Raw genomic sequence first — 13760 nt, forward strand, 5'->3', positions numbered from 1 at the left:
ATCCCATGTACAAATTGGCTAGGGATGGGGAGAATTTGGCTCCCATAGAAGCTCCGCATCTCTGGAGATAGTACACCCTATCAAACATAAAATAATTTCGACTAAGTAGATGATCTACCGCTAGGAGGAGAAAGTCACAAACGGTGGATGTAAATGACCCATATTTTCTGATATGAAAATCTAGAGCTTTCAGAGCCAACTTATGGGGGAAGCCACATCCATTGTAACCCAGACAAAGGATGGCTCCCATTGCAAGGGTTCCAAGCTTGATAAGAGGTGCGTCGTATCCCGCAAGAAGCCCGGTAGACGACGCACCAGAGGTTGGAGGCACCGTCCACCCACTGTCCCAAGACGCTCCCCCAAGGAACCAATGCCGGCCACTATGGGAAGGCCCTTGGGGGGTACATCAGATTTATGGACCCTAGGTAGATGATGGAAAATGGGCGTGACGGGCGCCTCCACCAAAAGATAGTCCCTTTCCTTCTCACTGAAGATTCCCAATGAAACCCCCAGATTAAAGAGAACCTGTACTGAGTAAAATTATTTAAAATAAAGACATGAGGTAACTTCAAATGAACATTACATAGTTACCTTGCCATCAGTTCCTCTCAGCTCACCATTTTCTTCTGACAATGATTCCTTCCAGTTCTGACAATATTTTGTCAGAACTGAAATATATCAGTTTCTGTCTGTTATATATCAGTTGCTGTCAGTTACAGCTGAGAGGAGAACTGATGTGTCCATGTTTCCCTATGGCTCAAGTGGCAATGTTACAGTTTAACTGTGTGCTGACCAGAAAGCTGTTATGGAGTAATGGCCATTTTCAAAATGGAGGACAGAGAATTTAATTGATCACAGTGGACGAACAGGACGCAGGAGAGGAGAAAGAGATTGATGAGTGGATTACACGGAAGGTAAGTATGACTTGTGTATGCTTATTTTGACTTTAATTTTCAGTACAGGTTTTCTTTAAGGAGCTGTTAAAGCTCAGTCTTAAAGCGACCAGTCGGATCACTAGACAGAGCCTCATAGGTGGTAGTGTCCTCTAGTTGGCGTAGTGCCTCTTCTCTATAGGCAGCCGCATCCAGGACCACCACAGCCCCTCCCTTATCTGCACTGCGAATAACTATCGCCTTATTATTTTGGAGGGATCGAAGTGCCTCCTGTTCCTGCCGTGTTAAATCAGAGGGCGCTCTATTGGCTCTCTTGATCTGCACAAGTTCTATTTCCACCAAATCTTGGAAAGTGTCCACGATTGGTGTTCTGGTCTGGATGGGATAGAAGTAGGAATTCGAGGTGGGCCCGGGGCCGCCCCATCACCCACACTGGACAACTGTTCCAGAGTGAGGATGATGGATGCCTCCTGGAAGGGAGGAATCTGCCCAACCCCCGGGGCGGGACAGAAGGGGGGCCCCGTGGCCACCCCACCAGCCCCCTCCACACCATCCGTGTCATCCGTTTCTAAAAAATGTTTTTTAACCATCAAGTTCCTAACAAATTTGTTGACATCTAGCATGGTATCAAAAATATCAAAATGATATGAAGGTGCATAGGATAAACCTCTAGAGAGCAAAGAGATCTGGGTCTGAGTGTGAACTGTATTGGACAAATTAATAACATTAGAAAAGGAGTGGATTATCTTTCGTCTCTTCCGGCCTGCCCTCCTGGTCTTCCTCCCCCTGTACCTTCGATTGCTCCTCTTTGGTCGCTGGTAATAAGTAAGCTGTCCTGGAGGGGTTTCCTGTGCAGACTGTCCGCGCTGGTCCCCCCCCCCCCCCAGAGAAGACTGACTGAACCCTCTCTTCCCTATTGTCTGAAGAGTCGGAGGCCGAACCTGCGCTATCGGCCGAACCAAAGCTAACTCTCTTATTCTGCTTGGGTCTACGAAGGATAGATCTTGGTGACCTGTGAACTGTCTCCCACCTACCCCATTCATAAACCACATTGTTTTTGTAGTCACCTGAATCTCGAAGAAATTTGACCCGCTTGGTATTAATAATTACATTTTCTAGCTTGGAAATATTTTCTTTCATTTTGTTGGTTAGCTCATCAAAATGTTCAAAAGAAGAGAGCTTATTAAGCTCTTCTAGTATCCACTATTTGAACCTTGATGTCTGCTAATTTTTTCTCCTCATATGATACAATCAGCTTCATAAGGCGAATGGAACAGTCGGTTAATACCTGATTCCATTCAATTACGAACTGATTAGAGTAAATAGTGGTGGGAACTTTCTTAATCCGTAAACCCCTAGGAATCATACCCTCAGCCACATAATGTTTCAAAGTGGTGATATCCCACCATAAACGTATTTCTTTGTTTAATAAATATTCCAAGCCTGAAAGACTGTAAATTCATAGCAGGATCAATATTGTATGTCCCTGGTTGTTTGGAAAAAACAGACATATATTTATCTATCTTGTCTGGATACATTAAAAGTTCTCCCAAAATGTCCAGTGCAAAATCTGATTCTGGTTCAGTTGCTTCCAGATTAATAGACTCAGCATCTTGTATGGTGGAAGTCAATGTTGGACAGGGTTTGTTGGTTAGACCATCTTGTTTAGGAAGTTCAGGATTGTCCTTTTGGACCCCTGTATCAGACATATTGGTTAGACTAGCAACCTGTAAGTTATCTTGTGGTGAGGAGTTCATAGTACTGTTCATACTCTTATTGTGTTCCTCATTGGCTGCAATAAACCCTCTAATAAGTTCTTGTACATTAGGACTTGGGGATAGCCCCCTTCTTAATCCAGTCCTCTAGGTTCATTTTGGCAGGTTTAATAGGGTAATAATAGTTACTCACATTGTGTGCTTGACCCGACAGACTGTTGGGATGCGGCTTCAACTTGTCCACTGCAGTAGACAGAGCGGTTCCCTGTGTAGCCATTCCTTGGTGGGGGACATCAGCCCGCTCCCACTGTTGTGTTCGCCATATATTATCCGCCGTTCCAGACTGTAATGCTGTAGAGGGAGGGGACACCGTCTGCGCCTGTTTCCGCGGACTGTGAACAGAAACATCGCTTCCGCCTTTCCGGTTCAACAAGTCTGTTGGCGTGTTGTGATGTCCCTGCTCCCATCTGTGTACACACGTAAGTGTAGCGGTCTACCTTTTTGCTTTGCATTGCTTGAGTTTGTTTACATGACGTCACTCTAAACGTAACATGTACGCTTAGAGGGACATAGGAGTCAGAAAAAGCGAAGCTTCCGAGAGAGGAATCAGTGGGGAGGGGAGGGGAATCGGTGATCGGGCACCATGGCCCGATTCATTGATTTCTGGGCTAACAATCCGCGGCCGGGAGCGCACATGGCCTCCTTGACGTAGTTCTACGTCAAGGAGGAAAAAGTGGTTAAAGGACTCATGAGGTGACATGATGATAGACATGTGTATGTACAGTGCCAAGCACACACATAACTATGCTGTGTTCCTTTTTTTCTTTCTCTGCCTGAAAAAGTTAAAAATCAGGTATGTGACAGTTCCTGTCTGGGTCGGACTCTAGCATAACCCTCACTGATGAGGAATTGCAGCCATAAAACACTTTTGTGGCAGTAAATGGCTTCTAAGAGCAGGAAAGAGAGAGGGTCAATAGTTCATATATTTTAGCACTGGCATACTTCAATTAATGTCATTTAGAAAAGGCCATGAAACAGAAAAGCTTAAAAAGTTGATTGAAATATAAAATAGAACTGTGGGATAACTTTAAAAGTCATTTTTAGAAGGAGGAAGACAGATACAATTTTTCATCTTTTTCGCTTTGGATGTCTTTTATAGGGGAACTTCAGCCTAAACATACTGTCTTTAAGTTACATTAGTTATGTTAATTAGAATAGATAGGTAATCTCTTACCCACCCCGTTTAAAAAGAACAGGCAAATGTTTGTGATTCATGGGGGCTGCCATCTTTGTCATGGGGGCAGCCATCTTTTTGGTTGAAAGGAGGTGACAGGGAGCAGGAGACACAGTTCCAACTGTCCTGTGTCCTGATCACCCCTCCCAGCTGCATGTGTTAGGCTTCAAATGTCAAATTCAAAATGTAAAAAAAAAAAAAAATTGCAGCAAAACGAGAACCACAACATCAGAAATCCCATCATGCTCTGCACAGCATTAGGGGAAAAATGCCCGGGCAGTCTTTTTCTGTGCAGCTAAGAATGAGGCTTGTATGAGAAAAAAAGTTCTGATGCTGTGAAACAGTTAAAAAAACACCAGGCCTTTTCAGTGCTGCTGAGTACATTTTTAGTCTGGAGGTTCACTTTAAGCCAACCACTAACCATAAGTGAAAGAAACATTTTTGTTATTCATAATCTATGTAAAATGGTTAAGAAATCGTAAATTCTGCCAGGGTATGTAAACTTATGAACGGTTTGGTTTGCCTTCCTAAAACTGAAGGACATCCTTTTCGGTATCTTCTAGGCTTTGTTCACATCTGAAATCGAAATTGCCGACGCCATCGTTTTTTTTTTTTTTTTGTGCGTGATTTTTGTATTCCCCTCCCGGCGCTTATCTGCAAGCTATGATTTTTTTTGTAAAGCGTTTTTTCAAAGCACTTTTGCAGACCAATTTGTTTTTTTCAACTCTTTGACCCGGCAAAGAATAACTACTGTACAATGTTTTATTAAAATGTAATCGCGGCATACTGCAATTTTTGAGCGTTTTGCGCTTTTCCTATACCTTCCATTGTAGCAAAATCGCCCCCAAAATGGTGCAGGCAGCGCTTTGGTTAGCGGAAAGCAGATGCGATGCGCTGATATGAACTGTTCCAAAAGGAGTCCGTTTGGGTAAATATTCATGGTGGAAATAAAAGTTGCCAATTGCTTATTGGGGTATGCTACAGGCCACCTCTTATTAATGAAGCTGCAGAACTGCGATTACTAAAGCAGATTGAAAAAGCTGCAGGTAAAAATGAGGTCATAATTATGGGCGACTTCAACTTTCCAGACATTGACTGGAGTATTGAGGCTACCCATTCTGGTAAAAGCAGCAGATTTCTGGCAGCACTACAGGACAATTACTTGACTCAAATGGTAACTGAACCAACTAGGGGGAATGCGTTACTGGATCTGATCATTTCTAATAGACCAGATAATGTATCAAATGTGCAGGTTCAAGAACATTTGGGAAATAGTGATCACAACATAACGTTTGAGCTGGTGACTGATAGGCCACGGGGCAGCGGGACCACTAAAACTATGAACTTTAGAAAAGCAAAGTTCACTCAAATTAGGCAGGCACTAAGTTTGGTGAACTGGGATAATGTACTACAAGGGGAAGACACTGAAGGGAAATGGCAAGCTTTTAAACTTATACTCAATCAATACTGTAGTATGTATATCCCATATGGAAACAAAATGTCTAGGAATAAAAAAAGGCCTCTATGGATGAATAGAAAGGTTAAAGATAAAATGAAGAGGAAAAAGAATGCCTATAAGGTCTTAAAACAGGAGGGGACAGAGGCTGCACTAAGCAATTATAAGGAGTGCAATAAAAATTGTAAAAAAGAAATTAGGCAGGCAAAGATTGAAGCTGAAAAACAAATCGCTAAGGATATCAAATCTAACCCCAAAAAGTTTTACAAGTACATTAACTCTAAAAAAAGAAAGGTTGACTGTATAGGACTCCTAAAGGATGAGGATGGGAACTCAATGGTGGATGACCAAGGTAAGGCAGAGTTATTAAATGCTTTCTTTGCTTCTGTCTTCACAAAAGAAACAGCACTGTTGCAAACTACAGAGGCGGAAGAGTCTCAATCTTCTAACTGTAATATTAAATACTTAACGCAGGAAGAAGTGAAGGCAAGACTAAATAAATTAAAAATAGACAAGGCACCTGGCCCGGATGGCATGCATCCTCGGGTCCTAAGGGAATTAAGTTCAGTTATAGATAAACCCCTTTATCTTATCTTTTGTGACTCTCTTGCAACTGGCAGAGTCCCAGTGGATTGGCGTACAGCCCACGTTTTCCCATTATTTAAGAAGGGCAAAAAATCTGATCCAGGAAATTATAGACCTGTAAGTTTAACATCAGTTGTATGCAAACTTTGAGGGGTTACTAAGAGATACTATACATGACTTCATAGTAGAAAATAATCTTATTTCTCAGCATCAACATGGGTTTACTAAAGACAGGTCCTGTTTGACTAACATGCTCAGCTTTTATGAGGTAGTGAATGCTAATATGGATATTGGGAATGCTGTAGATGTGATATACTTGGACTTTGCAAAGGCCTTCAACACTGTTCCCCACAAAAGTCTGGTGCAAAAGTTGAGGATGCAAGGACTGGGGAAGAGTCTGTGTTCATGGATAGGGAACTGGCTAATGGACAGAAAACAAAGAGTTGTGGTCAATGGATCATACTCAAAATGGGAGACTGTTAGCAGTGGGGTCCCACAGGGGTCTGTTCTGGGTCCAGTGCTCTTCAATTTATTTATTAATGACCTAGTAGATGCAGTAGTGAGCAATGTTGCTATTTTTGCAGATGATACAAAATTGTGCAGAATCATTAACTCTCGGGAAGATCGTGTCATATTGCAACAGGATCTGGATAGGATGGCTATATGGGCACATACATGGCAGATGAAATTCAATGTTGACAAATGTAAGGTCATGCATTTTGGACGTACTAATGGTCTAGCACCATACAAAATAAATGGGATACAGTTGGGGACATCAAACTTGGAGAAGGACTTAGGAGTACTCATTGACAACAAGTTAAATAATCGTACTCAATGCCAAGCAGCTGCAGCTAAAGCTAACAAAATTTTGGGATGCATTAAAAGGGAAATAAAAACTCGAGATGCTAGCATAATATTGCCCCTGTTTAACTCTCTAGTAAGGCCACATCTGGAATATGGAATTCAGTTCTGGGCACCACATTACAAAAAAGATATTGCAGTTTTAGAGCAGGTGCAGAGACGAGCAACAAAATTGATGCGTGGGATGGAAGGTCTCACTTATCGAGAAAGGTTAGATAAACTGGGTTTATTTAGTCTAGAGAAAAGACGCCTTAGAGGGGATCTAATTAACATGTATAAATACATCAGAGGGCAATATAATACCTTGGCGGATGAGCTTTTTGTCCCTAGGCCTTCTCAAAGGACTAGAGGACATGATCTGCGCATGGAGGAAAAATGTTTTAGCCATTTATTTAGGAAAGGGTTCTTTACAGTAAGAGTGATTAAGATGTGGAATGCATTGCCACAGGAAGTCGTTATGGCAAACTCTATACCTGCATTTAAAGGGGGCTTAGATGCTTTCCTTGCGTTGAAAGACATCCATGGCTACAATTACTAGGTAATGCCTAATGATGTTGATCCAGGGATTTTATCTGATTGCCATCTGGAGTCGGGAAGGAATTTTTCCCTTTAGGGGCTAATTGGACCATGCCTTGTAAGGGTTTTTTCGCCTTCCTCTGGATCAACAGGGATATGTGAGGGAGCAGGCTGGTGTTGTACTTTATACTGGTTGAACTCGATGGACGTATGTCTTTTTTCAATCAAAATAACTATGTAACTATGTAACTATGAATCATTGCACAAGTGCTTTTAAGGTGATTTTGTAAATAGTCGGCACTGGAAAAAATAGTAAAAACACCCTAGGTGTGAGCAAGCCCTTAGTCCCCTATACTCTCCTCGTGGTTTTGGGTCACTCCAAGCTGCTTGGTTACTGTGTTAAACTTATGAACACAACTGTAAAATATTCATATTTGATCATGCATGTTTTTATCCAGTTTGAATTCTATTTTTTTTTCCGTTTATGGAAAATAAAATCATGGGGACCTCAGTCTGCAGGAGCAGGATACTTTAACTAATTGCCAACTGCTCCACACCAATTGGCGTGAATGCAGCGGCAGCTCCAGGACCACTCCATGCCGATTGGTGTGAATGGCCTGGAATGGGGATTGCAGCATCCCCCAAATGTGGCCCTCTTTTTTTTGGGGGGGGGGGGGCACGCAACTGCCCCCAAAGAAAATATTTACTACCTTAATGTGGATTACATCCAACTGCAAAAGTATGCAAGCTGCATGAGTTGAGCAACAACACCGAGGTGGTCACGGCAGCCCCTTTAGTCAAGTGTAAGCATGTTAATAGTACTTATGCTTAATAAGCACTTAATCTATTGGCAAAACCTAAACAGACATCAGGGCCAATGCCAATTGGAGCTGGTCAATGTGGTGATTTAATTTTGAACTTGAATGCAAATTGTATGCTGTTCGGAATTGAGCCAACCACAATTGTCAATAGGTGCATTTGACTGGCCCAATATGTAGCTGGATCCACTCGATTAAATTTGCTGGCAAGCTAGAATAATTATCTCATTTACCATCTCTAGTGCTGATTGGTTCAGCACTGCCCTGCATGTCCTGTTGCAGTGAAGGGTGGGGATTTCCCTCTCCAATGCATTCATTAGAGATGGCCAATGAGATGCTAATAATTTGGATTGATACAGATTTTGTTAATTTTGTGTAGGTTGGAATTGGATCAGTCATCCTCTACACAGTATTTAACTGGTCCAGTTTCAAGCTGCTATCATTTGCATAATATTTGTATCAACTTGAAATTATTGGCATCTCAATGACCATCTCTAATTCAGTGTTTCTTACCATCACAGCTCTTCTACATTAGGTTGTTTTCGCTCCTATTGACTAACGTTAGACAGGACATGTACAAGCCACCTGATTGTTGATGTATGTAATGTTAGGACCAGCTGGAAGCAGAAAGTCATAGCTGTGACATGAAAGGCTGGCATGTGTGAAGGGAGGAGGCTATCCACAGCTTACACTATAGCAAATAGCACCTCTGGCAGTATGGCATGCTTGACAGTGTTGAACTAGTTAGCACCAGAACTGCTGTTTTTTCTTTAGGTAAGCTAGGAAAGCCTGAATTTGTTAAAGATAAAATATATACTAAGTCTCACTGTGGGAGCAGCACAAGACTACAGAGACACAACTGATCATTTACAAACTCTTCATAATTCAGAAACCTGACTGTTTTTTGCATGACCTAAGGGCTCGTTCACACTACAAGAGCTTTTTAAGCACTAGATATTTTAAAAGCTCTTGCTAATGCAATGCTATGGGGGATTTTTGTTTTTTAAATCACATCCCTCCAGTGTGAACACACATACATAGGATTACATTAGCAAGAGCTTTTAAAATCACAAAGCGCTAAGAAGAGCTCTTGTAGTGTGAACAAGCCCTATGTGAGAGTTGAAAGCTTCTGTTTCCTATTAGCAAGCATGCGTTTGTGTTAAAAATCCAATCCTGGTTTGTTGGTTCACTTTTATTTCCAACCTTGGTAAGTCAGTGCCACAGTTCTGGTTGGTTCATTTTGTATAACTTGTTATAAGACATGAAGTAAATTTGCATAGTAGGACATTGTTTTACAGTACTCTGTGTTGCAGAAACCTGTCAAAGAGGAGGACGATTTGTCAGAGCTCCACTTGCGTCTCCTTGCTCTGCAATCTGCAAGTAAAAAATGGCATCAAAAGGAGCAGAAGGTTATGAAAGAGGGTAAGGAAAAACTATCAAAGGGCAAGACTGAGGTACAGGAAGAAAAAGACAAACTGGAGCCCCAAAAGGAGAAAGGAAGCTCAAATGCATTACGAAAAGTCAACAGTGCAGCATATGCAGGTAATTAAAAAAAAAAAAAAAAAAAAAAAAAAAAATCCATTAGGCTTTTTGCCTTTGATGTGCATAGTAATGCTTTGTTAATTTCCTCTTTTTAAACCTCTTGTTTGTCATTTTAAAGCCAAGCAGGCACTTAGGAGGCAACAGACTAAAGCATGGAAGAAGTTACAGCAGCAAAAAGCTGAAGAAAAGCGCAAGGAGGAAGAGGAAAAAAAGAAACAAGAGGAGGAGGAGGAGAGAAAAAAGAGAGAAGAGGAAATAAGAAAAATTAGAGACCTCTCCAATCAGGAAGAGCAATATAATCGATTTATGAAGCTTGTAGGAGATAAGAGTAAACGAAGCAAGGTGGGTTTATCGCTATATTTCATGTTATATAACGTAAAGTTTTATAAATTTGGAAGTAATGGCGGTACACATTGTATGTTTGGTCTCCTTTATGAAAGTGATAAAGCAGGGCTGTGGAGTCGGAGTCGTGGAGTCGGGCAATTTTGGGTGCCTGGAGTCGGAGTCGGGAAAAAATGCTCAGACTCCTAATGAATTTGTAACTGTAATTAAAATAGAAAATATGATAAAATGTTCTATTTCTCAGATAATAGTCATTAAAGATAATGTATATATACAGTATATATACAGTAATAGCTGTGCTTAGTCCACAAAAATGAAATAAACCACAAAATTAGTTACTTGTGCTGCTTCAATAAAGCAGTCCCCGTATTTTTAAAGTCAGATATACATATCTGATTGTGACTGTATATATGATGTGTACACAGGAATCTCTTATATATACTAAATAACATCTATGCTGTAAATATAAAGCCTGATGTGTAGCCATGTCACTAATAGAGATGGTCAACGAGATGGAAATAATTCTGCATTGATGCTGATTTATGCAAATGTATGCACTCTCTTTGCTGATGAAATCAAATAATTTGATATGTTATTAAAATTTGGTTTGGTGACTACAAATTAAAGGGTAACTGAGACGGATGAAAAGTAAAGTTTTATACATACCTGGGGCTTCCTCCAGCCCCCTTCAGGCTAATCAGTCCCTCACTGTCCTCCACCACCCGGATCTTCTGCTATGAGTCCTGGTAATTCAGCCAGTAAGCGCTGTCCGGCCGCATGCCGCTCCCACAGCCAGGAACATTCTGCACCTGCGCAATAGTGCTGCACAGGTGTAGTATGCTCCTGGCGGCGGAGTGTGTGCATGCGCACTACGCCTGACTGGCTCAAGTACCTGGACTCATAGCAGAAGATCCAGGTGGTGGAGGAGGACAACGAGGGACTGATTATACTGAAGGCGGCTGGAGGAAGCCCCAGGTATGTATAAAACTTTAATTTCATCAGTCTCAGGTTTACTTTGTTACACAGTAGTACTATACTCTACATATGCACTCCCCACAGAGCTGCAGGGAATCCACTGAGAATGCTGTGCACATTGAACACAGAGGCGTTGTCTGTTTACAATCTCCTTATTCCCCTGCAGAGTACCTGCACATCATTCTTACATGTTCCCACACTTACATTGCCTAGGGCCTGATGGATGTTCTTTGTTCCGGTTTGTACCTTTTACAAGTACTCTTACCAAGGACTAGTTTTAGTCTAAAGGGAATAAATATAGTAGTCTACATATCCTTCTCACTTCAGTTGTCTTGTAAAATTCCTAAGCGTTGGCAGTTAAGAGACGAATTTCATGTTACATACTTTTAATCAACAAAATTGTAATATGCAAATTAGAGGAGTCGGAGTCGTGGAGTCGGAGTCGGTGGAGTCCTAAACTGAGGAGTCGGAGTCGGTGGATTTTTGGACCGACTCCACAGCCCTGTGATAAAGGGAAAAATTACCTCAGTCGTTTTGTTTTACAAAAATAAGTGACAATTCCATTATCATATCCCCACTCTGTAGATATAGATTGCCCAGCAAGCTCATGGTGAACCAGAACTCATAGGCGTGTGTAAGGGGCTGAAAGGGATCAAAAAGCCCTCTTGCTAAAATGCTATGCAAAACAGAATTTTGCCTTTTTAAAACAAAAGGTACTTGCAGTTATTAAGCCTGGAGTGAGTCTGAGCTTGCTGAGCAATCTGTTTCTCTGGGCATTTCAAATCCTGCTCCATAGAGCCACATTAGGCTAGGTCCACACTTGTCCCCTGCAGAACGGATCCGTTTAAAACCGATCCGTTTTTTGTAAACTATTTTTTTTTCTCAGTTTTCAGAGAAATGGGTATTTTTGCAGGGGTGTTTCCAGTCTGTGGAAACGTCCCTTGCCATGGGTGGGGGGCTGCCATGCTGAAGGGGAGAGCAAGCAGGAAGGGGGCAGCGGTGGGGAGGGGGGTCGGTCCCCCCCTTCCCCGCTCCCCCTCCAGCTAGTTTCAATAATTAAAAAATTTAAAATCAATATAATGTAGCAGGCGGGGAACTTACTTCCTTGCGCTCCACCGCTCGTTGCGTCACTTCCTATAATGCCGTCCTATGAACATCAGAGGACTGCATTACAGGAAGTGATGCGGCAGCAGTGGGACGCAAGGAAGTAAGTTCCCCACTCACCGCCTGCTAAATTATATTGATTTTAACCGATTTTTAAATTACTGAAACTAGCTGGAGGGGCGTCCCCCGCCAATCGCTGTCACCCCCATCCTGGCAGCTATCTCCCTCCAGCATGGCAGCCCCCTATCTTGGGCAGGGCTGTGGAGTCAGTACAAAAATCCCTCCGGTTAGGATTACTCCGACTCTCTGACTCCTCTAATTTGCATTGTTGATTAAAAGTATGTGACATGAAATGCATCTTTTAACTGCCAACGCTTAGGAATTTTAAAATACAACTGAAGTGAGGATATGGAGGCTGCCATATTTATTCACTTTTAAACAATACCAATTACCTGGCTAGCTGGCTGATCTTCTGCCTCTAATGCTAATATTAATACAAAGCAAACCTGAGACAGATGAAATTAACCTTCCTGGCGGTAAGCCCGAACTGAGTTCGGGCTATGCCGCCGGAAGGCACCGCTCAGGCCCCGCTGGGCCGATTTGCATAATTTTTTTTTTTGCTGCACGCAGCTAGCACTTTGCTAGCTGCGTGCAGTGCCTGATCGCCGCCGATCCGCCGCAATTCCTCTCGCCGCGGCCGCCCCCCCCCCCAGACCCCGTGCGCTGCCTGGCCAATCAGTGCCAGGCAGCGCTATGGGGCAGATCGGAGTCCCCTCTGACGTCACGACGTGGATGACGTCGGTGACGTCATCCCGCCCGTCGCCATGGCGACGGGGGAAGCCCTCCAGGAGATCCCGTTCTTTGAACGGGATCTCCGGATCTCCGATCGCCGGCGGCGATCGGAGGGGATGCCGCTGAGCAGCGGCTATCATGTAGCGAGACTTTGTCTCGCTACATGAAAAAAAAAAAAAAAAAATTAAAAAAAAAGATTTGCTGCCCCCTGGCGATTTTTTTGCAAACCGCCAGGAGGGTTAAAGTTTTATCCTCCAGCCCCCTTCAGGCTAATCAGTCCCTCGCTGTCCTCCTCCACCACTTGGATCTTCTGCTATGGGTCCAGGTACTTGAGCCAGTCGGGCATAGTGCGCATGCACACACTCCGCCGCTGGGAGCGTACTACACCTGCGCAGCACTATTGCGCAGGTGCAGAATGTTCCTGGCTGTGGGAGCGGCACGTGGCTGGACTGCGCTGACTGGCTGTATTACCGGGACTCGTAGCAGAAGATCCAGGTGGCGGAGGAGGTCAGCGACTGGATTGGCCTAAAGGGGGCTGGAGGAAGCCCCAGGTATGTATAAAACTTTTTTTTTCTTTTCATCCGTTTCGGGTACCCTTTAATTCGTAGTCCCCAAACCAAATTTTAACATATCAAATTTGTTTTCATGATCAAAGGGAGTGCATACATATGCATAAACCAGCATCAACACAGAATTATTTCCATCTAATTGACTCTTAGTGACACAGCTTCACATCAGGCTTTATTTTTACAGCATAGATGTTATTTAGAGGTTATGCTGGATACACACCATGCGTTTCCGCGTTCGATGCATCCGTCGATACGCATCGATTCGATAATTTCCGACATGTCCGATTAAAGCTTCGATGGATCGTTAGGTCGATTTGCCATACTTTACATGGCAAGCGACCTAAATATCATCGAAATG

At 42.8% G+C, this 13760-nt stretch overlaps 1 protein-coding gene across 2 annotated transcripts in view; it reads left to right on the forward strand.

Moving 5' to 3' along the window:
• ZFC3H1 (zinc finger C3H1-type containing) overlaps positions 1–13760 on the forward strand; it is a 126864-nt gene that overhangs the window by 15735 nt on the left and 97369 nt on the right. For both annotated transcript variants that reach the window (XM_068276678.1, XM_068276677.1), the window contains exons 4-5: positions 9392–9620; positions 9739–9962. In XM_068276678.1, the coding sequence (XP_068132779.1) occupies positions 9392–9620; positions 9739–9962 (453 nt within the window). The remainder of the gene's footprint in view (positions 1–9391; positions 9621–9738; positions 9963–13760) is intronic.

This window comes from Hyperolius riggenbachi, chromosome 3 (genome assembly GCF_040937935.1).
Source record: "Hyperolius riggenbachi isolate aHypRig1 chromosome 3, aHypRig1.pri, whole genome shotgun sequence".
NCBI lineage: Eukaryota > Metazoa > Chordata > Amphibia > Anura > Hyperoliidae > Hyperolius > Hyperolius riggenbachi.